The sequence below is a fragment of the Molothrus ater genome, chromosome 3 (genome assembly GCF_012460135.2).
Source record: "Molothrus ater isolate BHLD 08-10-18 breed brown headed cowbird chromosome 3, BPBGC_Mater_1.1, whole genome shotgun sequence".
Taxonomy (NCBI): domain Eukaryota; kingdom Metazoa; phylum Chordata; class Aves; order Passeriformes; family Icteridae; genus Molothrus; species Molothrus ater.
In genome coordinates this window covers 48,031,238-48,055,312 of record NC_050480.2, presented here as the reverse complement: position 1 = coordinate 48,055,312, position 24,075 = coordinate 48,031,238, and the positions used below count along the sequence as shown (strand labels likewise).

Genomic DNA, 24,075 nt, shown 5'->3' with positions numbered 1-24,075 from the left:
AGATGGTTTCTGCAAATACACTCCACACTCAGGAGGAAGGGACTGAGCACAACTTTTGCCCATCACAACATCAGGGCCCCTGTTAAGATCTAGCAGCAAAAATTAGAGGAAAATATGCTTCTCTCACAAGCTTGCTGGCATTACCATCTATTCCCTGCTCTTTTGGGCCATGTCCAAGAACTCAGGCAGAGTTTGTGAGCAGCCAGTCCAGGACCAGAAAAGCTGGAGCAGCAGTTTGTAATGAAGATATCTGGGTGGAGAGGTGGCTAAAAAACCTGAACTGTTAGGTGAACAGAGACAGGGATGGTGAGGGACTGGGAGGAAAGATACTTGAGAGTTGGGGAAAGGCAGAAAAGTTGAGTTGTGTCAAAGGGAAACTGGAGGAGGACAGAAACAAGAAGTAGAAGAGGCTGTGGATACTTCCCTTGGGATAAAGGAACATGTTAAAAGCATTTTAGAACTACTAAGTCAAGAACAGAAATTAGAAAATGCCATAATGAAAGATGTCCATAACAGCCTCTCAACCATAACATCTTGTTACACAAGGATTTTATTTTCTCTGTAGTGTTTATTGCTGGTATAACTTCAGCACAGTGAGGAAGATATCCAGAGATTCCTTTTAACTTGAGTGTGGGAGAGAGCAGTTAAGTATCTGTCTTAGATTCACATATTTGCACATCTGTACTAGTTAGAAAGGAGAGTCTTTCCAGTTTTTATCTAAAGGCATGCATATTCTGTGGGTTTGACTCTTCCAAGAGAATTAAATTATATTATTTAGAGGGAAAACAATGACAAAATAAGAATGAGATACTGTGAAGAGGAAAAAAAGCAGAAGTGTGCTAAGGTGTAGTATCTATGATATAGTTCTGTTAAAATTTTGGCTTTATTACCACTTTTCCATCCACAGACCTCTGATTAATTTATGGTATTTATAAAATCACTCTCAAAAAAAATGGAGTAGATCAAACTATAGTGATTGTGGTAATGATTGAATAAGTTAATCTGAGAAGGTAAAAAAACCTACCTGTTTGCAACAATGCTTTCCCTGCTGAAATGAAGAGATGATGGTGACTTTGTCTGTGTTCTGTTCCCAGCTGTACCTTTGGTCTTCTGTGCTTGTAATCAGGTACCTCTAAAAGCAGATATTTCCAAATCTAATTTCCTGTTGCAGCATCGTGAGAAAATGTTTGGGACACCTAAAATGGATGGCTGTTTTTTGAACATATTAATCCAAACTTTTCCTTCATGCAGTTCACTCCTTTGTAAAACGGTTTTAATAATCCACATCACATAGACATATGCTAATGCTTGGGTTATACTGAGATCCAGCAAAAAAAGGTTCTTCCAGGAGCTGCCTTTCTAACACTCTGTTTCTCTTCTGTACACTGCAGGCTGCGAACCCATCCCTGTAAAGTATCTCCAGTGGAGCAATATAGAGTCTATTGTGGCTGTGGTCTTTTCCTGCCTGGGGATCCTGGTCACCATGTTTGTCACCCTTATCTTTGTGCTCTACAGAGACACCCCTGTTGTCAAGTCCTCCAGCCGCGAGCTCTGCTATATAATCCTGGCTGGCATCTTTCTGGGTTACGTCTGCCCTTTCACCCTTATAGCTAAACCCACCACGACCTCCTGCTACCTCCAGCGCCTCCTGGTGGGCCTCTCCTCCGCCATGTGCTATTCCGCCCTGGTGACCAAAACCAACCGCATTGCGCGCATCCTGGCGGGCAGCAAGAAGAAGATCTGCACCCGCAAGCCCCGCTTCATGAGCGCCTGGGCCCAGGTGGTCATCGCTTCCATCCTGATCAGTGTGCAGCTGACACTGGTGATCACGCTGATCATCCTGGAGCCCCCCATGCCCATCCTCTCCTACCCCAGCATTAAGGAAGTTTACCTTATCTGCAACACCAGCAACCTGGGCGTCGTGGCTCCTGTGGGCTACAATGGACTCCTCATCATGAGCTGCACGTACTACGCCTTCAAGACTCGCAACGTGCCTGCCAATTTCAATGAGGCCAAGTACATTGCATTCACCATGTACACCACTTGTATCATCTGGCTGGCCTTTGTGCCCATCTATTTTGGGAGCAACTACAAGATCATCACCACCTGTTTCGCAGTGAGCCTGAGCGTGACAGTGGCTCTGGGGTGCATGTTCACTCCCAAGATGTATATCATTATAGCCAAGCCCGAGAGGAACGTCCGCAGTGCCTTCACCACCTCAGATGTGGTGCGTATGCATGTCGGGGATGGCAAGGCACCTTGCAAGTCCAACACTTTCCTCAACATATTCCGGAGAAAGAAGCCAGGGGCTGGAAATCCAAAGTAAGTGGATTGACTGCAGGTACACATCTATCTATATATGTCCCTCTCTTTGCCATCCTCTCTTGGTTGACTGTAGTCTGCTGAATAGTAAGGTATGTAATAGTTTTTCATTTCATGTGTAGCAGAGAAGGTGGAAATGACCCTTTATTTCTAAGCCTCAGATGGATATTGGTACGTTGCTCATTATCTTCTCTCCTACTCTGAAGGAGCCCTGTGCTCAGCTCCCTGTACTGCTGGGGCAGGTCAGGCAGTGGCAGAGTGACCAAGCTCCATAGAAGCTTCTTGCATCTTCCTGTCACATGTGCATGTGTGCAGGGATCTCACGCCCTGATGTGCAGTTTCTCTGCACTATGTTCAAACTGAAGTGCTACTTTAGCCTTTTAGAAAAGAAATCTCTGTCTAAATGATTTTAAATCACATGTACTTGCCTAAGGCCACTGGAATGTGTGTGAAAGCTGAGGACTGAACATAAGTTTTTAAGGTAGTGTATTGTGACAGTCCTCATGACTGTGATTCAAAACCATCCTCCATACTATCCCTGTGCTCTATTTAATACTCAGCATTATGAGCAATACTCTTACTCATCATTTGTGTAAATCTCTCCATGTTCTCAAACTCAGCGTTGGTGTGAAAGTTGCAGAAGTCAACTGATGGTGAAAATGAACTTGCATTCACATCTGTGGAACTCGTTATTTTCCTTGCTAATAATTAAAAGCAACCCAGATGCAGCAGAGCAGGAGGTAGAACTGTTACTTCAAACAGCATCTCCCTGTGAGGAGCCGTCTGAAAATTTGCATTCTTTATTATCTTACTGTTTTTTAATCTTTAAAGAAGCACTATAGGGGTACATATGAGCTTAGATGTTTTTTGTCTCAATTAAAAAAAAAAATTAAAAAGCACCAGTGAAACCTACATTTCTGAGCTTTCCAATAGAACGAAAATTCAGTTAATTTCCAGTTTTTTGGGATCTGTAGTTTTCTGAGTCACTCAGGTTGGTTTTGATTCAGTTTTCATAAGAACCATTTTGATCTGTCCTGGTGATAGAGGTAATGCTGTAGAAAACCCATGCTGTGATCAATTTTGTCTTTATGCTACTTCAGTACATTTTTTTAAATTATTTTTTTTTTTGCTAGACAGGGGGTCAGAAGGGAAGGGAATGGAGACATAAGGGACCCAAATACACAGCTCAGTGTGCCACAGAGGCCACATCAAGGCAAGGCTGCTGACTCCTGAGCTAGCCAGAGAGAGAGCAGGGAGCAGCCCTAACAGCCACCACCTACAGGGAGGTGGCCAAAACTCTCTGTAGCCCAAGAGCATGAATTTCATGCAAATAGAAAGATGGAGCCTGATCCACCTTCCTCTGACTCTATGGTAGTTATTTAGTTATAGTTATCTAGGGACTCAGACATCTGTAAGAAACTAGTGTGGTGTCCCTGCAGTGTGGTTTTTGGCTAACAGTGTTGGTTTCTTTAAGTTATGCCTGTCAAAAAAAGAGGACTTTTGAATATTTTAGGTCATGACAGACTTAATAACTAATTCTCTGTTCTGCTTATTCTTCTTCTACCTTTATTTAAAAAAAAAAAAGTAATTTAAAAGATCCAAATGTGATATACTTAGAATACGGATCTTATTATGAGAGAATATTATATCTTGTTCAAAAGTTAAGCTTCTTCCTCATCATTGTCACCTTTAAAACTCAACAGGGCTTACCTGAGTTTTTTAGCTATTTGTTACATCATTTTAGTAAGATTTTCTTGACCTCTATGTTAAGCCTGCATGAGTGTTATGAAGCAAAAAAAGGTCTACAGAGTTTTAAGTTGCTTTTCTAAACTAAAAGCTCAATACCTAGCTAATATGCCTTTTTTCCCCTCAGGTTAAGCATCTGTGTCTTTTATACAGCCAAATTCCCACCTCTGTCCTAAAGCTCTTGTGCAGTTACTGCATGTTGTTCACCTAAACCAGCTCAGGTGCAGAGGCACCCTGGGATTGCTGATGGAAAAGGACAGCTTTGTTCATGGGCATGCAGAACTGAAAGAAGTTTAATAGATAAACATGAAGCTTTGGAAATAAAGTCACAAGGCAAAACAAGAAGTAATTTCAGGGCTTTGGATGGGTTTTTTAGCTCCTAGCTGAGTCCATTGCAAAGTTTCTGAGGACACTGTGACAACACAAATAAAAAAGTGAGTCGCTGTGGAAATCAAGAAGGAAAAAGTAGAATTTGCTGCAGCCTTGGGAGCACTTAGGTAACTCAAATGTGTAATCAGGTCCTTCCTGAAACAGGACCTAAAGCTGCTGGTACATGCTCAATGCCCACAGGAATGATCTCAGACTGATTTTCAATGGTTTTGTTTGTGGTTTGGTTTGGTTTGTTTGTTGATGGTTTTGATTTTGTTTGGTTTGGGTGGGTTTCTTTTATGTTTGGTTTGTTTGTCAAACACCAAAATCTGGGATTTATTTGTGATGTTTTCAGTAATTCTGTAAGTATGTTGCTCTGTTTCTAGAATCTTCAGTAGTGTCTCACTGTGGCCACATTTTTCTGTCTATAAGAGGCCAGCAGTTCCGCACTCAGAAGATTTCTCTTCTAGATGTATTAATCTATCTTCTTGTTATGCCTTCTTCCTCTTCCTAGTTTGTTTTTCTTTTTCTGCTTTTCAGTTTTCATCTCTTTTCCTGTCTGTATCAAATCTCTTCTCTGCTTAATCTATTGAATTCCAATTCCTAAACAGAAAAGTGGCATCAATCTAAATTAAATTGGTGTGGAGATACAGAGTTAAATTTAATTAGTTTTAAAAATGGAAACTGTTTTACATTTACAAAGACAGATAAAACTTATATAAGCCTTCATAAAGCATTTTCATGCAATGTTGTGCTGTTAGTTTAACTAGTATAGCTTGGAGACTAGAGCAAGATGAGACATTCTTACTTTCTCCTTCCTAAAGTAGAGCAAAAGAATTAAGACAGACCCCAGGGAAGTCTCCTAACACAGGATCAATTAATCAATTCAAACCCTTCAGCTGCCTCTGGTGCTGACATAGTGGTCAAAAAAGTAATCTTGAAAAATATCTCTCCCAGCTGCATTGCCAACAGTTTCAGTGAAAATAAATTTCTTAGTAACACTGGTGTTCACATAAATAACAGAGCACACTGCCTTTACTGATCTGTTGCACTCTCAAGATGTTATGTGCAGTCTTGGGGGTTTGATCTTGCTCTTACTTTGGTTGAGTTAAACAAGGAGCAATTACAACCAGCACTGTTTTCCATAGAGCTGGTTGGGAATTTTCCAGTGGAAAATTCTACTACCAGAAACTTCCAGAAAATTCTGGCCCTTCAAAACACTTCATAGAATTGGTCTTTGCTGATAAGTATTTACCCTGGGCCGGGGGGACATTTTTTCCCCAAGGAGAGAGGAAGACATTGGGAAATTATGAGGGAATCTTACCCCAATAGTTAAAGTGCTCACTTAGGCTAAGAGTATCTCCTTCATTTCCCAGGTAGATGATTTATAACTGGATTGTGCACTGTCCAGGGCAAGTCTCTTTTCTGTGTGTACTTGTCCAGCAGTACTTTGGAACAGAGATAAAAATATTGTGGTGCAGACCCCTGGGAAATACTTGGTATAATTCTGTGAGAGAGCTTGAATCTGGGTCTGAGGGATCCCTTGTGAGTGTCCTCAGTACCAAGCAACTGTCATTCTTTCCCTCTTGTCAAATGAATACTTAAATATGTATAAAAAAATGGAGCAGCTCCATCAGGAGAGATGAAGAGAGAGGGATATCTGCTGCTTGTACTGAAGCTTTGTGGGGACATTTATTCTTCTTTTGCTGCTTGAAGGTATTACAAGATCCTGGCTGTTACAGGATGATGGCATAGCAGCATTTGTTAGGAGAGCCTTTTGCATCTATTTTTTATTTTTTCCAGATGTGAGAGGGAAACATTTGTGTATGGATCTTGCTAAGATTTTTATCCTTCTTCTCGGTCTCAAAAGTTATTTTGGTCTATGAGGAGGTCAATGAGCTTGAAGAGAAAGACACTTCTACAGTGCCTGAATGCTCCCTTCTGTACTAGATGAAGAAAAAAACAAAACAGTGACACTTCAGATGCTGATTCTGATGAGGGTTCAGGAAATGACTTCTCCAGGAGTGCTGTAGGGGGTTGCCACAGAGAGAAAGCTCATTTTTTGTCTTTGGATAATAAGTTCCAGGTCTGGCAGTGATGCTCATCTGCTCCCTCAGTCTTCACATCTAAGTTATTTTAAAATTTATGGTTGAGACCCCAGGTCTGGACACAATTTTAGTGCAATTTGAATCAGAGTTAGTAAGGATTTAGTTGTTGATATACATTATGTAGCAAAATCTGAGTTAAAAGGAAGCCAACTAGCAAGACTTACTGAATGGCCAGGACTCCACATTAATGCATAGGCTATCTGCTTTTCCCTTATTATTGGAGTTAGATCCCGATATTGGCAGATGGAAGGTGCCTGGGCTCGTCTGACCCTTGCTGCTTGACCAGGGGTGGCAGCTGTGGTGGTTTCACCTCAGAGACACCTTTGGCTGCTGGATGTTTCAGCTGGCACTTGGAACAAGTCCAGGCAAGCAGGAACTCAGGTTTACCTCTGGTGGAAAGGCTTTAGGTGAAGTGAAGGAAAAGGAGATGGGTCCTGCTGGAGGGTTTTGATCCAGAGCTTTATTCGTAGCACACAGACCTCTGAATCCAGCAACAGCTCCAACAGAACAACAAACCATGTGGTCGCCGTGTCTTTTAAGCCCGGGGAGAGGGGGAGGGAAGGGGTAGGTATGCCACCAACCAGGTGGGAGGGGGGAAGTCTCAGGGGACAAGTGACACCTGGATAGCCCAATGTTGCCAGATGCTCAAAGAGGCATCTTTAGAACTTTGCCAATCAAACGATGCCCTTGCTGGAACGTTAAGATTGACGGACAGCACTTAGCAAGGGGGCAAGGGGGAGGGGAAGGGAGAGGTTGTTGGCACACCTGAGGGAGGAACTGGGATAGCTGAAACAGGGTATTACATCACACTGCAACACCTTATAATTTTAGTATATTTACATTTAATTATTTTTCATCCAGCTGTCTGCCTTTAGGAATGAATAGCTGATTTAAAGTACTTCTAAACATGTAATTTATCTTTTTCACACATTTCAGCAGTCCATGCTTCTAGACTGCTGTCACAGGCATCCAGTCACCTGGGCCACAGAAATCTCAAATGTATTTATTTTATTCCAACAAAAATTTGCAGACAACCCAACATCCCCTAGTAACTTCTTCTGCCTCCCTTTATCCTTTCTTCCTGTGTGCTGGCTTCCTACAGAGTTTTTTAACTGAGAATCATGGTTCTCACTGACGTCTAGTAACATGTCTCTTCCTTAACATGGCTTAGGGAACCACCTGCTTTTTTGTCTTGCCAGTTACAAAATTATCTCCAGGTATTATGAAGTTGATGTTTCTCTTTACATTGACTTGCTGAGTTGCCATTTCATCTTGAGCAAACTGTACTTACAAGCCGTGCTTTTCTGGGCTCATTTCCCTTGGCCATTCACAGTCCATAAAGGCTTTTGGGCTCTTCACCTCCTTCATTTTCAAAGCTTCCCACAGACACGTGGTGAGGGGAATCTTAGCACAAGTATGTCCAGAAGATTTTGTTTTGCTGGTTTTTATGGTGTGGGAGGAGGAAAGTGCACAACGAAGCATGGCAAGGCTTGTAGCTTCCAGAGAGTAAATGTTCAGCATGCTCTGCTGCAGTTGCTCAAATGTAGATATTTTACAGACTGTCACTTAATCCAACCTAACAGCCCTGTCACAGAAATAGTGTTCAGGAGTACTCCATCTTCTCACTATCATGCTATTATTCTGCACAGTCAATATTCTGTCTTTAAGCAGGGGTTACAGAGGCAAGGAGGGAGAGAGAAAAGTGTGAACAGAATACATGAAAGCACTTGCAATGTAAGTAAAACAATGCCTTTTGTCCTGATCTCTACAGGCTAAAGTAGGTGAAATGGAAACAAACCAATCTATTTTAACCTGGCAACAGCCACAGAGGTAATTTTTCACTCAGTCTGGCTAAAATGTATCAAAACTTCTGAGTAGGTTTAGTGGAAAGTGCAAGCAGGATTAATAAAAACTGGTTGCCATTGTACCTTCTCTTGTAAAAGTGATATATTAAATCCTGTGCTTCAGGACAGGTCCAAGGTGAGAAGTATTTTCTTTGGTCCTGAAGCGTGTCATCTAGCCTGCAGCACACAAGAATTATCTTTAAATGCTTCTTACACAAATTAGCATCTCATGTAGTTTTACCTTCCTACAACAGTGCCAAACCAGTATAGAGACAATTGCTGAATCTGATAGGAGATGGTAGACTACCTTGCTTTGCAATTTAGAAACCTGATGCAGCGGGTAAACTTCTTGTGTCCTGCACTAGTATTGCAGACACAATAAGACAGACCCTAATTTTTACCATTACAGGCCTTGGAAAACACCATATTCCAAGGGATTTTCAAGAAGACCCTTAAGCCTGCTTTGCCTGCACAGCCATCCTACTGAAGCTTACCCCAGAGGGAAATGGCATATTATGAAAGAGAATTTTGTAACAGCAGAAAAGATGTGAGCTTCTGCCAGTGAGAAGTTTACACAGAGATTGAAAAGAAAAAATAAATTGGCAAAATTGTACAGGACAGAGAAGGTTGTTTATTTAAACAATTCGTTGCTGTATATCTGATCTCTCCATTAGTCTCCAATAAAATGCTGACAGCCACACCCTGTTTTTGGGGCAAAGGCACCATGGGGCACAAGGTGCTGTCCTGGTCCATGGCTTTGAGGCTCCCAGCTCCCAACCAGGGCATAGGGCTCCAAAACCACTGAACATTTGGTTCACCTTTGCATCACACTCAGGAGGAGTCTGCTTCCTTCACAGGTTGTTGCAGATGTGGCAGCTCTAGAAGGGCTCCTGGTGACCCAGCTGTCACAGGGAAGGCAGGGGGCACCCTGGCCTGGCCTGATTCATCTTCCTATTTCAGCCCTCCCTAACATTTACCCAGCTTCTATATTTAGTGTAGTCCTCCACCCTTTTCTGAGGTTGCAGTGCCTTTTTGGGAAAGCCTCTTGCATGCTCACAAAGGATAGCTGTAGGTTTTAATGCCAAACATCTCTCTCTCAGCAGCTGGTATGTTTGCTGGCTATGCTGGGCTCTTTACTGGTCTTAAACCATGAAAGATTTTGCAGACACGTAGCACTGTAACAGCTCTTACCCAGTTCTCTTGTGAATGTGATGTGAATTTCATGTAAGAAAATACAACAAACCCAGTCAAGCTGTTCTGTCCTTGTCAGTATATTGATTTAAGTGAAACTCCCAGATTGATTTAAAACTCCCAAAGGACAGTTACATGGTTCCAAAGAGACTCTTAGGACCACAGTTAAAGAACTGGGAAGAAAGAAAAAATAATGGGGGAGTGTGAAACTTAATATTCCAATAACAATCTTTTCCAGCCTGCTGCAGGGTTTCTCTGTTAAATTTGATCTATTAATTATATCTAATATTGTCTTCCATAGCCTTGAATTTGCATTGGATTATGATGCACATATATTCTAGTTCTGGCCCATAGACCAAAAATAAAATACAGAATAAGGGACAAAAGACTTTCTCATTTAAATAACTACTAAAACCCATACTTATTTAAAAACCAGGCATGGCATATGCATATATCAAATTATACACCAAATTGTCTATCTGGGTGTAGATAGACAATGTGTCTATCTACAAAACAACCAGTGCAAAATAACCAGTCTGGTGATAGTGGGTTTTTTAATCCTTCTAATGAGAAATAAGGGGCATAGCTGCATAAAGCACTGTAAAAGGTTTCCTTGCAAATTATACCAGCTGAAGAGGGTCCCAGCTCATGCATAGCTGATTACATGCCATTCCTAAAACAAAATGAGGAGAAGAAGTGGACAAAAAGACATGCTATGATTGGGATGTTTGCAAAACCAAAAGGCCTGGCAATTTAATTTCAGTCCTCTGGGCTTGCTTGCACAGCCAAACAGAAGCTGCCTGAGACTACATTTGGGAGAAATAACTTGGAAAAAGCTATGAAGTTCTGCAGTGACTTCCCAGAAAGAAGAGCGGGGATAAACCCCCCTAAGAAAAACCCATATACTGAATAAATTTACAGGATACATTGCCTACACCCTGAGCTCCCATCCAGACTTCTGCTCCTTTATCACCAGAGTCACATTTTATGTCCAGGGTACTTTAAATGAGAGGGCTGTTGTGTAAGGTACTATGCAGTTTCCTCCTTTTGTCAGAAGTTCCCAGTCTATCGCAGTTTTACCACAGTCTTTTCAGGGATGGGCACAACTTTGTTCTCCCAGGAGATTTTGACAGGACATATATCTAAGGCACAGTCCCCAAGTCCATCCTGGTTCCTGCCAAAGGACTGCTGGAGAACTTCACTTTATTACTCCTCCTCTTGTTTTACAGCTCTCAAGATGCTGAATCACAAAATGTTTTTCTGCTTGGGGGCACTGCAGTAGCACCAGGCAGCTTTGTTTAATGAATCTTAATACTTAAGCACAATGACAGAAAGATACAGAGTCACATCAGAGGGGAGCTTTGCAGTTATCTACCACAATCTCTGCTTCCTGACTGAGGGGAAGCAAAGGCAGCACTACAGAAATCCTGGGGAAAGCTAGTATCTATCTTGGCATAAACCACAGGAATAAGGACACCACTCGTAATTTAATTTCATGCTTGACTGGATCACTTATTACATTTCCTTGTATTTTGGTACTTGTATACATTATTCATATCCAGTTAAGATGCTGCAAAAGTGCATCAACTCATTAGTGAGTGATACAAACAATTGTGTTCCCATGTAGGGATAAGCAAGTGTTGCTTATCTGCTTAGCACCACACTCACACGTTGTTTTGGTTACAATTGTCTCTGTGAGAGAAATAAGGAAGAAAACTTCACCTTTAAAGAGTGTCAGATACATAAATAGGTGTTGAAGGTTACATCCAGTTAAGCACCTAAACCCCTGGATAGTTCTTTATATTTCATATAGAAATCAGATTCCAACTCTCATAAGCACACCCTTATTGAAAAAAACCAATCTCCACACCCATGTTGTGTGTGAGTGTTGCTCTGAAATGTAAAATTGAAATGGAAAATTTTTAAGAGAAGAATGCAATTTACCTCCTTTCTATTCTCAAAGTGTGATGTTTCAGCCTATGCCACTGGTGCTCACCTCACCTCAGCAGAAACTAAGAGAGAGCTGTGACATTGCACAAACATGTGATAATTCATGTAAAAATACTTGCTAGAATAAACATGCAGGCTGTTCTGCAAGCATTTATTCTGCAGGGGTCTCTGAGCCGCCTTGTGATTTCATACATCATTGAGCTAGTTTAGGGGTGAAAAAATTTGGGTACTGAAGGGTATCATGTGGATCCCTGATATTCTTTATAAATAAGAACAAGACTGTAAAACAGCAGAAGTATTATACACATCTATATACAGTTAATACTGGAGTTTGTTTTTTCCTCAAGTTAAGACATCTGAAAAATACTTTTGATTCATCCCAGCAATTCAGTGCAAAGTTACTAATGGAAAATGCAGAAGTACTGCTTATTTATTTAATCCTTTTCCTTGCTTAGGGGCACATAAGAGGCACATAGGAGCCCAAGAAGGGGAAAAAATTTGCATGTCTTCTCTTTCACTGGTGTGAAAGACATTTTGCATTCTGGCTTGTCCACCGAGTTTATCCCTTCTTGTGATGTGCTCACCCCTTTGTTCAGGGATGCCCCACAAAGCAAAACACCACAAGAAAAACTGCAGATATTATGATCACATGCCAAAAAAGCATCTGATTTTTAGCCAGACTCTGTAATTCACAAATGAATCCTATCCCCAGAGAGAGAAGGTAGTCTGTCTCTGTTAAGGGAATGTAGGTGAGTATGGTTCTACACCCTCTTAGAAATAAAATCTGCACATTCAGACATGTTCATTTACAAATACCTCCAAATGGATATTATGGATATGGCAAAGCAAGGACTAACTTCTGGTGCACTACTCAGTCCAAAATCTGGATGCAGTCTTTGCTAAATATCTATCCCTCAGACATGTGTAATGGGCAACTTGCTTTCTTATATTTTTGTTCTTGGGGTTTTAAGAGTTCGTAAAGGGAAGAGTGACAAATTTAAAAATCTCTTTCTTGGCTTTCTGCTTGACTTCTTTTTTGCTTTGTTTTTGGTTTTGTTTTGGTTTTTTTTTTTTTTTTTTAGCTAGTATGGAGTGATGCTTTTTTTTGCTTGTCTTCTGTTTTTCCTCTGTCCCAAACACACTGAAAACTATTCACACCCAGAGCAGAGATCTGAGCACATTGCCCTCTCTTCTGTGTGTTCTTACCTCTGTGCTTCAAGGACTCTGAATGTTATTGTCATTCCTTGTCAGATCTCTTTTAGGGTTTTCAGACCAAGATATAGCTGTAGAACAGACTCCACCACACAGAAGAAATAGACTGTCAAAGAGTCAGTAATAAACATGGCCAGCATGAGAAGCTAGGTTCTCTCCTGTGCCAAAGGACTCTAAGAAACCACCTTCAGTGTGGGTTGAAAATATATTGTATCAATATAACATCTGCCTCCACACTAAAGTTGTTAAGAGACTATTTAATTTTGAAATAACAAGTCAACTAATTCTTCAGAGCATATATGTGCTCTGGCATTCAGCCTCCCACACCTGAGAAGCACAGGTTAAAAGTTATTATCACTGTAAACAGCAAACAATTGTGCAGGCTGAAAGCAATCACACAATTTGTCACTTTCAAGCCCACTTGACAACTAAAACCAGGTTTCTTGTTAGCTCATTATAGATAATTTACCATTTCTAGCTTAGTGCTTCAGTTTATCTCTTCTTAAGCTGTTTCCCCTTCTCTGCTCTCTCTGGTTCTACTTTTGTGGTGTGCAGGATGTGGCTTTCTTCCACCCTATAAAACTATCCTTACAAAGAGGAAAAAAGAAAAGAAAATGAATTACTGTCTGCTGGATTCCTCGAGCCAGATTTCAAGGTCAGATAGACACTAATGTCAGCACCAGCGAAACTGTGCCTGATGCCCATGGTTTGGGGAACAAGGGTGAGAGTTGTCCCCTTCAGCAGCAAATTATTAGTTTAGCACAGCTGTGCTGCAGCACCACAGCCAGAGATGTCAAAGCTGATCATAAACTCTATCAAAACAAGTGCCCCTTGATCTGATTAGAGCAACTCCTTGCTAGTAAATTGTTTGCTGGTGTTTGCAATTTCAGTCTGATCAGCCCCAGAGAATCCCAGGTTCAGTTTAAATAACTATCTACAAGCCACCTTCTAGTTAGTAGATCCTCCTTCTCTTGACCCAACACTATTCATCTTTCCTCATCCTTGGTGCATTAAAGCCAGATCTTCACACACTTACTTAGAGTTCTTGTTAGTCTTCCCCTCTACTTGAATGGATTTTTTTTAATGTTATCTTCTGGCCATTTATTTTCCTGGCACAACCCAAATTTCAGATGGTTCCATTCAGCCTGTTTTGGCTGGCTTGCAAGCCCTGCCTTCCCAGAGAAAGGATTGTCTGGAAATTGGGTCTTATTTCACATTTCTCATATTTTTTGCATCTCAAAGCCCCCGACAAGTTGAATAACCAGACAGCCAACACACCCAGGAAAAAAACAATCAAACCAAAGAAAGCAAATCCCACAGTCTGTGGAAACCCCTACAGAGGGATTATCTACCTCGGGCAGGCTGACAGAGACTGGCAGGGAGCTACACCTGAAAGTGCAGCCAGGGCAGCACAGCCCCGTGCAGACGGTGCCCGGCGAGCAGATGAGGGTGCGGGTGGCACCAGCCCCGCTGAGCCGCGGGCTCCCGTGCCCAGCTGGCAGCTTCCTTTGTGGGCTCAGCAGGGACTGCGTGGGTGGGCAGTCACAGCTCGTGTGCCTGGGCGCTACAGGCTCTGGTGGAGCACAAAGTGTGGCCCCAGGCACCTCTGTGCTCCCCAGCCAGGGAGCAGTCCTTCCTCCTTTGCTTTCCCATATCCTCTGAAACATAAGGCTGTATACATTTCTTAATCCTTAGTGTTATATAAGTTATCTCAAAAATCTCTCCTGCCACCATCCCAGACAACCAAGAGATTTTCATGCAGCTACTTTGGGCTATCATAGCCTGTAAATCCACAAATGCTTTAAGCTGCCCTAAGCCAGAACTGACACTCAAAGCCTTCCTTTATCCTATGCCATCACTTTGCCAATGCAGGGACAAGAATCTGGACAGCCATGCTGTGAAATCAAATTGGGAAATAAGAGAGGATTTTTTTCTCCTTTCTTTTTCTGGCGTGATTGTGACCTAGATTAGTTGTCCCTGTCATTCCCTGCCAGATGATTGAATAATTGCACCAAGGGTTGTGCTGACACAGAGGAGAAGGTGGAGCAGCAGAAGGGAAAACTGGGGAGGGCCAGAGCACCCCCCCAGCACACAGCTGGCTCCTGCTGCCCTGGGGTGACCTGAAGTACACACAGCCTATGCTCCATCTTCACTATCCAGCTCAGTGCCAGGCCTTTCTGAGCATCCTTCTGAGATTATGTTCTCCTTGGTGATCTTGACCCTTCTGTCCTTTTCAGCAGATGCTCACACCTCAACAGAAAGCATGTGCTATGAAATCCCTCCTGCTTCTCAGTCCTCTGTGGGTGATAATTACCCATATACCTCACTCTGCTGGGTGAGGGTGAATAACCCTATAAACTTGTACTGCTCTTTGCTCCACAGCTCTTCATTTCTCTCCAAAACTTGTCGCTATGCCATTGATTAGCATAATTAATTTTAAACCCAGAGCAATTATTTCCAGACATCACTTAGACTGGAATTCAGGCCCTGTGTTTAAAAAATTAAATTGTACCAAGAATCTCTCCATCTTCCCAACTTCTATTGGCTTAGAAATCTTTTATCAGGTCCTAGGTCATACGAAAGGCATTGAAAATTCAGCTTCTCATCCTACAGGAAAAGGACCTGACCTTGCTTCTTTTTTTGTAGATATCTTTTAATCCAGCCATGACAACTTTACATGAAACCTGATCTTTCAAAGACACAAACATCTGAAGAGGAACATGCTTCTTCCTAGGAAGATGCTAGAACTGGAGAAGCATGAGGCTCTGGGATGAGAGTTTAGTTGAACACTTCAGTGGTCTGGTTCATCACGTGAGGTTTGCTTACCTTCTCAGTCACCTTGCACACTGCTGGAGCACTGAGGAGGTGAAATGCAGGCCAGAAAGTTTCTGGTGTTGCTGAGATATTCCTTGGGAGTGCAGAGGGCAGCCAGTCTGAGTGTTGGAGCAGGAACCACTCTTGAATGTGAGGCAGTGTGCCAAGAGTTTATGGTACAAGGTTTCTCCTTTCCTGTACTAAAGCTAGGGGTTATATATAAGTTCTTAAAAACGAGTTTATTCAGGGCTATCACTCAACTTCCCTTGAATATCCTCCCCACTTTACTTTTTTTCCTGATGTTGCTGATGGTCAGTTGTTTCAAATGCGATTGTGCAAATTCTGGTGATATGCTATTCTGTACTTTTTTCACATGGGGAATGAGAAAGATTTTTTACAGCTTGAAGTACACCAAGGGAGGGGGATCTCTGACCACAACTTCAAATGATAAGTAGCACAGTGTACTGCATCTCAGTTTTCTTGGGCACCAGATAGATTCATTCTGTTTCGAGAGTCTGATTGAACAGAGGGGATAATTCCAGAGCAGAAGATGAATGTTTCTAGTTTCACAGCTGCACAGATATAAAACATTGCAGATAGGAATTTACACTTCCTATAGACCTGACACAGCTGTTTGCCTCGTGGGATGATTCATTTACACTTAAGAGGAAAAATGGTGGCAAGACTGACTCTTCCCTCTGATGCTTTATATTCCTCACTGCAGATTTCAACAGGCTTGTTACCTACCCTGTTCTGAATGACTAGCCAGAAGCATTTTTCTGCTTCAAAGAACATAAAGTAAAGCAATTAAGCCACTTCTTTCAGGGACCCTCTGCACTGCCACCCTGCTTCCTCTGCCAGACTCCCTTTTATTGCACCCAGGGGTTCCTTATAAAGCAACTCAGACACTTTCATGATGGTATGCCAGCTCCTTGTTCAAATGTACAGAAGATCCATCCTGCCTCTGGGCTCAGGATACAGATAACTACTCAGCAGGAATTACCCTTGAGAAGATTGCCCCCAAAATGACTCATTAATCCTCATATTGTAAAGATCGGTAGAGTATCTAATGTTTTATAACCAGAGAAATGTATAAGTGCTGTTACTGGCTGCAAGGCTAGGAGAAAGACGCAGGGATACATTGCCATCATTAAAAATAAAAGAAAAAAAAATAAAGGTGTATAGATGTGGGCATTAATTCTGACTCACAGCTCTGTAATATTAGCACACACTACTAGGAAGATAAAAGAAAGCCTACAAGGATATTTCTTATTCAATGCATCAAAAGTGTTTATTAATATTTACACACTTGTCATTGATTTTATAATTGGAAAATAATTAACTAAAATATTATCAACACATGTACTACATTTCCCATTTTATAAATATAAATTTCACTGTAAATTCAAATTCTACTGAAGCATGAACCCTGAGATTTAGGTGATTTCTGCTAGGTATATGCTGTGCATCACCGTGTGGGGATCACCCTTGACCTTGATCAAAAGTCAGACCACTGCTTTGATGGAGCTTGGCAGCATTTTAACAACAACAATGCAAACCAATTTCCAGAATGCAAACCTGGCCAGGCATCTGGGGGTTGCAAACTCTATTAGATGCAATGTCTGTGTCTGATTTTAGCTGAGCAGCACAACTGCAATCCCAGTAAGAGAGAAGTTTGCTGTATTTTGAACATATTTTGAGGCATTTTGAACTGCTTGAAGAAGCAGGCTTCTTTCTTCCTTTCACTTTAGGAGGATTTCATAAAAAGACCAACAAATGCCCAAAGCTTGGAGAGCAAACTGCTCTGAGCTCACTACAGGGATATAGATGAGTAAGAAGAAGCACAAAGGGGGTGCAGCTAAGTAACCCATAAGTGACAGCAAATGGCAGCAGCTGAGGAATGATGGCTGCCAAAGCCTGTTGGCTCAGAGGGATCCAAGTTCCAAGCCATGTTCTGAAACAAAACCTTTTCCATGGTCCTAGCAGGGCTGTCTGTGGCTGTGTGCCCTCCGTTGAGTGCATAGCAAAACGTGTGTGAAGCACATTTAGCTCTGGGTTTTTCTCTCAGATAATCAACTGTGTGTCACTACTTGTTTTGTAAAATCAGCTCCTGTGACTGAACAAAAAGCACAGGAAGTAGAAAGCTCTTATTCTCTCAATTGATTAAGAAAAATGGAAGACTGTAGAAATGCTGAATATTCTGTCCAATCAGAAGCCTAATAATCCCTGCGACTTTAATAGGGTGGAGGAGAGAGCATGCTAGATATGTTCCTAGTCATGATCACATTTAAATTTCCAAATCTCAGTGATTCCATTACAACCTGGTAAGGAATTAAATTTTTCTAGAGGCTTCAAAGTAATCAGGTTGGCAAAATTGCTCAGCAGAATGTCTTATTTGTGTTTTATTCATAATAGTTCAGAAGTCATCTCAAGGCATCTACTGCTTCCAAATGGGTATGCATGTGTTCTGTGTACATCATGCTGTGCTCCTGTGCTTTCCTACATGGTGAGAGGAATGGCTTGTTGGGCTCATGTGCTGAGTACGTATTACATGCACACACCATCCATGAATCTGTCATTTGGAGGTACACAGAAGTCTGGTCTGGCAAGCATGCACTATGACTGTTTGATGGGGAGAAATGCTGAATTTCTATTTGCATTTTATTTGCAATACAATGATTTTTGGTTTGTTTTGGTTTTTTTTTTTTCAGAAATTCAGTGATACATTTCAGTTGCAAAAATACCTGAGATTTTTGTCAAAGCACGTGCTTGTGTGTATATTATTTTTATTGATACTGGGGAAGACAAATGAGAATTTGCATCTGCTTGACAGGGCAAGGAAGAAAAAAAAATTAAATAGAAATCATCCTATATTAACAGCCCAAACTGCAATCTGCAATTCTGTATTAAATTACCATTGCAGATAGAGTGCTTAGGAGACTATTCATTTTGTGTCTACCTCAATAAACCCAATGCTTCCTTTAAAAAAAAAGAAGCACAGCAGTGAAATCACATATAATGAAAGCTAGTGACTATTCAGCCAGAATTCCAAAGTAAAAGAAACATTTAGAAAAACATATTAGGGGAAGAGAGACAGAGGAAAAAGCAGCAGCTGAGTGTATATTAAAAACTCCACCAACAAAAACGTCTGGTAATTCTTTTGTAAATAAGATGTGAGGGGCAGATGCTCCTTTTTTCATCATTTCATCCTAAGTTGAGAATACCAGGGGAGAAGTTCCTCTGACAGCTAGATGCACAGCAGCCCTTGCCATCTGGTATGTAAAGTGCATCAAGGCTCAGCACAGGAAGCAGAATGAACATCATGGAAATCTGTTTTAACCAGTATTGTGCTGGAGCCAAGGAGATAGCTATGTGGAAGTTGAGGTGACAAGAGGATGAAAGATGGGAAATCCCAGAGACATAGGTCAGGGACAGGCACCTATTGAGTGGTATAGCCACCATGTGTGCACATGTGTATAGCCACTCACTGGGTATGTTTTTCTTTTCAATCTTCAGGAAGAGGCAGCCAGAATTCTCGCCCACCAGCCAGTGTCCGTCGGCACATGTGCAGCTTTGAAAAATCCCTGCAGTGAATGTGTAAGAGAAGCTGCATGACAAAGAGTGGTTTTACCCCTTGCTTTCTTTTTCTCATTGGTTTATCATGTCTAATGATGGGACAAATGTGGTGCATGCCATTAAATATGGGAAATTTGCTTATGTCCCTTTGTTTCACACAATACTTTAAACATTGTCCAGATGTGATGAAGAGGACATTAAATGATTTTTTTGAACCTTTTACATTTATTTCTAAATGCCTACAACTTTGCAAATATGTCCTCTTTCTTGTACTAATTTTATCTTCTTTTTTCCATTCAGCCAACATTTTTCTCCTTTTTGTAGTTTTGCATAGAGATGACATTATCCTGTGTGCTTTACATGGCAAGACACCTCTGCTGTGCACAGCTCTTGCTAACCCATGCTTGTTAACAAACTGAGGCTGCAGACCCAGCTGAGGGAGCACAGAAAACATTTATTTTGGTGGGATTTGCAGAAAACAGGGAAATCACAAAAAGGCACATGTAAATAAAACCAGCAGGATTTTGTATAGAAACAAACAGCATCTCAAAATAACAGCAGTGAATCTTTTTTCTGTTGTAATTTCTGAAAGATGTTCAGATTCTGCATTCAGCAAACAATAGCGAAGTTCTGCTCTTCAGAAGCAAGAAGTGCAAATACTGCCCTCTCTGAGCAAACACAAACACGGTGCAGAAAACAAGCAAGCTGTTGCAAAAACAGAAAGACTTCACCTCATTTCTCCCAGATCTATGCTCTTTTCCATCTGATAAGCAGCAGATGTGTAACAGTCTTGCTCCCTGCCCCAGGGAAGATTGTGCAGTGACTCGGTGGAAGGATGCTTGTGATCCACTGACACAGCATTTTGGGCAGTGCTCCCCGCTGCAACCAGAGATGCTGTTGCACTGCTCTGAGTATGTGTATGTCTCTGAGAGTCTATGCAATCTGTGGGCATGTAGCAACGATGTTAATTCAATCCAACCTGCCTCTCTGATTTGCAGATCAGAAGAAATCCACAAATGCATCATACATTTGGAGCAGTTGTGATGGCTTTTATGGGGCTTGTGCAGCAACCAGATTTGGCGCCCTGAAAAGCAAACTGTACATAGGCAGTGTAAGGAGCAGCACAAACTATTTGTTTCTATCTTCTAGTCAGAACAATATGCCTCTTTTTTTCTGAACTGGAACAAGTGCTGCAGATTCTCAGGGTACAGATCACCAATTGTCTGTCTGGAAATTCAAATGGGAGTCCAACACAGGCATACCATTAGGACGTAAAAGCAATTGCAACAACAGATTCTATTCAAAAAAGCATGAACACAAGGTGTGAAACTCCTGAGCATAGGGAAAGCTGAACCTCCTGCTTTTTGCATGACCACTTTGCTTGGATATTTTTTTTTCAGTTTTGAAAAAATATCCTTATCTGCTCCTGAGAAACACCTCTGGTGGGACTACAACCTGTCAATGGGTCTGCAAATGCTTGTGGTAGCTGCCCAGATAAGAACACCTTCAAGAAGCAGGGGAGTTTTTCAGATCTGCTGAGCATGAAGCTTGCTATTTTGGCTTTTCTGCCTGCCTCTGCCCCTCAGGCTTCCCCCTCCCTCCAGCCAGGACTGATGTGTTCAGAGGCCTGGCAGGGCTGCACTATGGCTCAAGGAAGGGCACGTCCTCCATCTGCAGTCTGAGCTCCCTGTGGCCATACAGCCCAGTCTGAGCAGTAGACAATTGTCCATCATATCACCAGCTGCCCATCACCACCACCTGGTCTCAAGCCTCAGTCTCATCCACCAGAACTCCAGCAATTTGTAAGTCCAGAATTTCCTTAGGAGGCCCTGCTTCATCACCCCAACATGCTGGAAATCAACACATGTGCTATGGTTTCCCTTAGCTCCCACCTACAAGCAAGTAGATGTAAACTCTTGAAACTGTCCTGTGTTTTGATGCATATAATACTTAGCATCATTTTTTTCACCAATCTTCATCTTCATTCTCTGTGCAATGTTGTAGATGGTTAGAAATGCAGAATCATCAAAATATAGAATCATAACATTTTATTATCATATTAAACCCAGAAGTATTAGCTTGGAGTTTCAGGGCTTTTTTCTTTTGAAGCTGCACATTTGTTACCATGGAAACTTTCAGATACACCCAAAAACCCACAGGCTTTACAGGCTGCTTTATCTACTGCAGCATATTAGGGAGAGCTGTACACTACATACAGGAGGCCTCATGACTAAGCTTCCTGTGGCAACTTGGCTAAGTTTGCCACAGGGTCAAGCACTCAAAATGCTGGCATGTTAAGGCAATTATGATGGCTCTTTAAGCCCCGTTTAAACTGTTGGGAATTTATTTTATTCTCAAGTATACCAGAGAGTTTGACAAGTTATTGTGGAAGAATGACATCATTGACCACTACCCCTGCAAGGGTTGCACACTTTTTGACAGGAAATATCCAGGGAAACAGGTTTTTCTGTTCATAAGGAATTGCTCCTTTTCTGATATAGCTATAGACTAGGAAATATTCTGGCCATGCAGTATAATTTGGCCCTTTTTTAGCTTCATTTAGAGCTCTCAGTTGGGCATCTCTATGCCATGTGAAATACTTTTCAGCCTTGGTGTTACTGCCTTCAAGATGCTTGAAAAAATCCAGAATATATTCACATATTTTAGTTTTATCTCATGCACTCTGTCTTATGTCCCCAGTGTTTTATTATTGCTGTTCACTATACAGCTTTCAGCTTGTCAATATCTTTTTGATAAAAAACATTGTGGCCCAAATAATTTTCCATCAGAACCACAGAGGATTACAGAAAGCAAGGAAAAACCTCCAACTGTCCTAGTTACTATTAAACTGCATTCATAGGAAAGATCTGCTGATCTCTGCACCATGGTGTGGTGCTTTTCAGTGGGGAATACAGAATTCATGGGCAATTTTTGTGGTTTTATTCTATTCAAGTTCATTAATTAGTATTTCTTATTCAACAGCAACTCCATGGCATTTCTTTTGATGTAATATTTTTTGAAGGTTGTTGATCTTCACAGCCTCCCAGTCCTACAGATTATTTTGCCTTAGTTGCACCCACCTACACTTTTTGTAAATGAACTTAATTGTAGCATTTTCTTTGTAGGTTCCTTAGCTCAAAACCTTGTACTTTTCAGTTTTCAGGTTCTATCAACTGTGCTCCCTTCTGAGCCTGTAAGAATAAATGCTTCAGGTCAGGCATTGGCATTGGCTGCACTGTCATAAACATTTATTTGAATTTGCAGCATGAAACACACCTTCAGATAACCCAAATGAGCTTCTCCGCTGATTCCTGAGGACCTATGATGACTTACACCATGTTTTCCCATGCATTAACTTTATTATCTTTAAAAAAATTACAAAAACGATTCAGTAGGATTAATTCATTCTGAATATTCAGTGGGCTTTACTTCTTAATAAGAACGAAATAAACAGATTCAAAAGCTATTAACTACTAAGAACACTTTTTAATTTCACTTTGATTTGCAGGTTTCTCATCTTCATTTCTTGAGCACTGGATGAATTTTCTTGCTGTTTCTGACAAATTGTTTATTATCCTGAACTCTCTATTATTTATTAGATTGTTTTCTCAAAGCAACACTTTAGTAGTTATTTGATTTTTTTTTCCAAAGCACCTAATGAACGCACAGGAGAAGAAATTTTTTTCACTAATATTGGATGACTGAAATATGACACAGCTTCTTTATTTCAGATGAGACTACAAATTTCTAGTAGTAATTATCATGAGTAGTCAGACCTTCATACACATTATCAGCGTAATAGTCTCACACCTCTGTTGAGCTAGGTAGATTTGTGATACATGCTGAACTTGTGGGACTTCAACTACACTGAAGCAATGCACTGACCATTTCTCTCACCACCTCCCACTCTCCCCATATTCACAACTCTACAAAAGCTTATGTACATAAAAATTATTGTTACGTCTCAAAGTAAATAAATCTACTTATTTTGGGACATTTGGCTACATCTGAGCTGTTTGATTTGGAAGTAATTCCCTACCCTTAGGGCCAGGTATAAGCCTAGCAGCAACCCACTTCTATGGTAGCACAAATGTAAAGTGAGTGACCCCAGCCCTGGTTCCAGCTTTCCCCGTCTGGGTGACCAGAGCAGAGAGGTGAGGGGGGCTGTCAACCTCTGATCCTGCCCGAGGGTCTGATCCCAACCTGGAGACCCTGTGGATGGAAACCAGGATCTCATCACAGGGTACTCAGCCTAGGCACAGCTACTGCATCCACATTACAGACTGTATAATATTAAGATTTCAATTTAAAAAAGAGAAAAATATCCCAATTATCAATAGGGTGAATCTACATTAGAAAGCCTATTTGCAACTCAGATAAAGTAATGCTTAACTTCTGCATTAGAGTAGCTTATGAAGGAAATTATTTGGTTACATTTAGTTTTACATAAACCAGTGGCCAGACAGAGAGTTGGAAAGGCAGCTCTGGACTTGAGCTCACTCACAACATCTCTAAGTATCATCAGGTTCTGCCCTGGCAAGACAGTATGACATCATTATGTTTTCCTGTATTTTTTGTAGCTGTTTGCATCGTACATTTAAAGCAGTGCTCTAATTAACATAGAATATTGTGTCCAATGCTCAAGGCAATTTTGTCCAAAAAAAAAAGGGGGAGGGAGGGACAAGGGCAGGCAGGTAAAGGGAGGAGGGGAGCAACAAGTAAAAGTTAGTTAAGTAATTTAAATTTCCAGAAACACAAGTGGGAGGTTAAACATTGCTCTAATTACACAGCACTAACAAAAGCATTGGAGCCATGCTGTGAGAACAGTTTTAAGTTCCTCTTGTCACCAAGATAGAGATTATAGTGTAAATGAGCTAAGGCTGAAATTGGTTTGTGATTTCTTTTTTCATTTATGTGATTATATGAGGCAAAAATCCTGAGTA

At 41.3% G+C, this 24,075-nt stretch overlaps 1 protein-coding gene across 1 annotated transcript in view; it reads left to right on the top strand.

Moving 5' to 3' along the window:
• Positions 1–24,075, top strand: part of GRM1 (glutamate metabotropic receptor 1) — a 181,161-nt gene that overhangs the window by 147,731 nt on the left and 9,355 nt on the right. Inside the window, 1 exon segment of the mRNA XM_036379625.2 lies at positions 1,392–2,322. Coding sequence (XP_036235518.1) covers positions 1,392–2,322 — 931 coding nt within the window.